At 66.3% G+C, this 3426-nt stretch overlaps 1 protein-coding gene across 1 annotated transcript in view; it reads right to left on the bottom strand.

Annotated features, from left to right (window-relative positions):
• The window catches only part of Scg5 (secretogranin V), a 35930-nt gene that overhangs the window by 12180 nt on the left and 20324 nt on the right, over nucleotides 1-3426 (bottom strand). Inside the window, exon 4 of the mRNA XM_013010072.1 lies at nucleotides 1220-1332. Coding sequence (XP_012865526.1) covers nucleotides 1220-1332 — 113 coding nt within the window. The remainder of the gene's footprint in view (nucleotides 1-1219; nucleotides 1333-3426) is intronic.

The raw sequence follows: 3426 nt of genomic DNA, 5'->3' as shown, positions 1-3426 counted from the left end.
CTCACACTTGGCCGTGCGTGTGGACCGCGGGGCTCCCTCCGCTCACACTTGGCCGTGCGTGTGGACCGCGGGGCTCCCTCCGCTCACACTTGGCCATGCAGACGCAGCGAATCCGGTTTCACTGCCAGTGGTAGCGAGAGCATCGGCGTTTGCACACACGTGCTACTGCTGCGGATACAAGCTGTGCACACGCTGCGGCTGGCACTGATGTGTACTTCTGTCTGTCTCTGGTACGTGGTCCTGGATCCCAGGCCTGAGCTCTGGGCTGGGCAGGGCAGGGGCGGCTGGGCAGGGCAGGGGCGGCTGGGCAGGGCAGGGGCGGCGGCCATCCCGCCGGCCCTCCAAACACTGCGAGCTGGCCCCGGGGAGAGGCGGCCTGCCCTCTGGACTTCTCCAGGCTCACAGAGCTGCCGCCTTCAAGGACCCGTCTCCCCGTTTCATTCCACCTGTGCTGACTCCTCTGGGAGGCTTGAGAGCCCGTCCGAGCCTCTCCTCCCTCCGGCCACAGACTCGAGTAGAGATGTACACGGAGCCCCACGCGGCGCCCAGGGAGCCGCCGGCCTGCTGGCCCGAGGTGCTGGCCGCCTGGGCCTGGGCGGTTCTGCCAGTCCCTTCTTCCCACAGTGAGCCGCGGAAGGGCCTGAGGGCGCGGGAATGGCCGCGTGTGAACCGACTCCTCGCACGCCCGCAGCCAGGCAGAGCCCACGCGTGCCGAGCGGCCTGCCTCTCGTCCGACCCGCGAGGATCTTCTGGAACCCTGGCTCTTTCGCCCGGCTGCCTCCTCCAGCCTCCTCCAGCCTCCGAGAAGGTAGGTGACAAGCGTGTGTTCTTTGTGTGACAAGCGTGTGCTCTTTCTCGCAGCACAAGCACGGATGGTGAGCATGTGGCGTGGGCATGAGGCCGCACGGTGATCGCCCCCCACGGCTGCCCTGCTCCCCCCTCCGCCACCAACGATCAGAAAAGATGGTCAGACGTGCGTGGAGCCCCAGGGCCCTGCCCTCATTCCCCTCAGCAGGCTGGCACAGACATGGAGCGTTCCGGCGAATGGAGGAAGAACCCAGCGCGCACACCCGTGCTTTCTCTGCCCACATGGAAGGGACGGTCACCCCGGGCCGGCCCACGGCCTGGGCTGGCAGCCCGCCCCCCTGCACCTGGGGGACTCTCCGTCTCGCGCTCTAACCCGGCGCCTCCCCCCTCCGTGTCAGGCAGGGTGACTCACCCACTTGCCCAGCCCCGGGTAGTCGTGTTCCGGGTCGAACAGGTGCTGGTGCAGCTGGAATTCCCGGCTGAACTCGGCCGTGTCCGGGGTGTTCTCCAGGCAGCCATCCGCTGCTGCGGGAAGACAAAAGTGGCTCAGCAGCGGCCACTGTGCTTCTCCTCAGAGCCAAGTGCCCGACCTGCCTGGACAGGGGTGAGGGTCTGTTCAGAGCAGCCCCTCCCATAGCTTCCGCTCTGGGGTCTGCTCCCCGCAGGATGGGATCACTCGCCCCGAAGTCCAGTCCTGGAGCAGAGCCCCGCGGCGGCCAGCAAACCCACCTGCCGCCCTCCCGCCACACATGAGTGATCCCCAGACCCGCTCTGCAATCAGGCAGCGCCGGGCTCTGCAAGGCCAGCTGAACTGCAGAGGGGGCCCCTCCTCTCTCCAGCCATCGCAGCCGCCAAGGCCAGGCTCCCAGCAGGGCCCCGGTGGGTGCCATGAGGGTGGCGGTCCAGGGTATGATAACCAGAACCCTCGACAGACCAGAGCCTGGCTGAGTCCCTGCTCGTGCGGTTCCGACGGTGGGTGAACAGTTCTGCGTGCTGAGCTGCAGACGCTGGAGAGGATCCGTCACACGGGTCGACCACGCCTGCCACACAGGCCCCACCCCTTCAACGGCACCCACTCTGGCCGCGCTGTGTTTGCCTGCTTCTTTTCACTTTGTGGCGGGCCTGGCCTCTACCTCACCACCCTCCTCGCTCCCGACCCCGCTGGGGTAGAGGCGTGTGCACACGGCAGCCGTGGTGCCTGATCCAGCAGTACCCTGCCCTTCAGCCTTGTTCTTCTTGTCCGCTGTGTCTCTGGACGTCTTTCCCAGCAGGGTGGGGGCTGGGTCAGGGCCAGGGGACCTGCTGAGCCCCCCCACAGCAGGGGGAGTGGGGGGGGAAAGGTGAAAAACGACCCTCCCAGGTGGCCTGTAGCTGAGGCCGAGGCACAGCGCGTGGCCCTTGGGACGGAGGGGGAGCGGTCTGGTGGGTTCTGCCCTTCACAGAAGGAAGTCAGTGAGGCCGCCCTGGCCCGCTGGCCTGCCGGCACACACGGGAAGGGTGGCCAGAGTTTGGGCCGTGTCAGGTGCACACCAGGAAAGCTTTGGATCGCAGATCTCATGCACCTGCGTGGACGCAGATCGGGATGGAGAGAGACAGAGACTGACTCCAAACATGGGAAGAAGCCACGCGCGCTCCGGCTCTGGGAGGCCCTGAGGGGCACGCGGGCCGGGCCGGGCTGCGGCGCGCAGGGCGCTCACCGCGTGGGGGGAAGTCAGCCTTTCCCCCTCGGGCTGCTCAGCCAGGCTGCGCCTGCCCGGCCTAGGCAATTCTTTGCAAGGAGACTGAAGCCGCTTCTCACAGAGTGGCCAGGTTTAGCATGACCGCCCTTTCAGATTGCAGACTGGAAGAACAGGAAGCAGATGAGCTCTGCGAGCGTCTCCGCGGCTCCTCCGTTCTCCCGGCGTCCGAGGTGCACAGCGCTGGCCGTGGTTTCCCGTTTTGTTCTGTGTTTCAGGACACGTGGGAGCTACGCTGCGCATCTTTGTGGCGTTGTCTGTGTCGTGCTTTTCCGGGTGGAGGGAGTGCGCCTTGGGTGAATGGCTGTCTCTGCTCCAGCGCCACCTCTCCATTCTCCTCCACAGCAGCTCGCCCAGCTTCACAGAGCCACAGCCGCTGACTGCGTGGTGCACACGCACACACGCACGCACGAACTGCGCCCAGCCCAGGGCTTCTGGGCCGGGACACCTGCATCTCACGAGCTGGCAGCTCTCAGGACGGCGCCTCCAGACTCACCCCAGCCAGCCGCTTGGCAGGCAGACGGAGGAGCCGCAGACTCCACACAGGAAGAAGTGGGTGTGCAGGTGCTGTGTGGCAGCGTGCTGCGTGCCTGGCCCCTCAGTGCGGCCGGAGGCAGAGACTAGGACTGTGGTCCAGGCGTGTGCAAAACCCTGTCTCAAAGGTACCCAGTGCACAGACAAAGGGGAGGGGCTGGAGGCGTGGCTCAGGGGAGAGGAAGGGCAGGAGGGAGGGAGGGAGGGAGGGAGGTAAAGGAGGGGAGGGAAGGAGGGAGGGAAGGAGGGAGGGAAGGGAAGGAAAGGAAGGAAAGGGAGGGAGGGAAGGAGGGAGAGAGAGGTAAGGGAGGGGAGGAAAGGAGGGAGGGAGGAAGGGAGGAAGGGAAGG

Source organism: Dipodomys ordii, unplaced genomic scaffold, assembly GCF_000151885.1.
Source record: "Dipodomys ordii isolate 6190 unplaced genomic scaffold, Dord_2.0 Scaffold11, whole genome shotgun sequence".
Classification (NCBI taxonomy): domain Eukaryota; kingdom Metazoa; phylum Chordata; class Mammalia; order Rodentia; family Heteromyidae; genus Dipodomys; species Dipodomys ordii.
The sequence above is the reverse complement of the archived record's forward strand: the minus strand, read 5'-3'. Positions and strand labels throughout refer to the sequence as shown.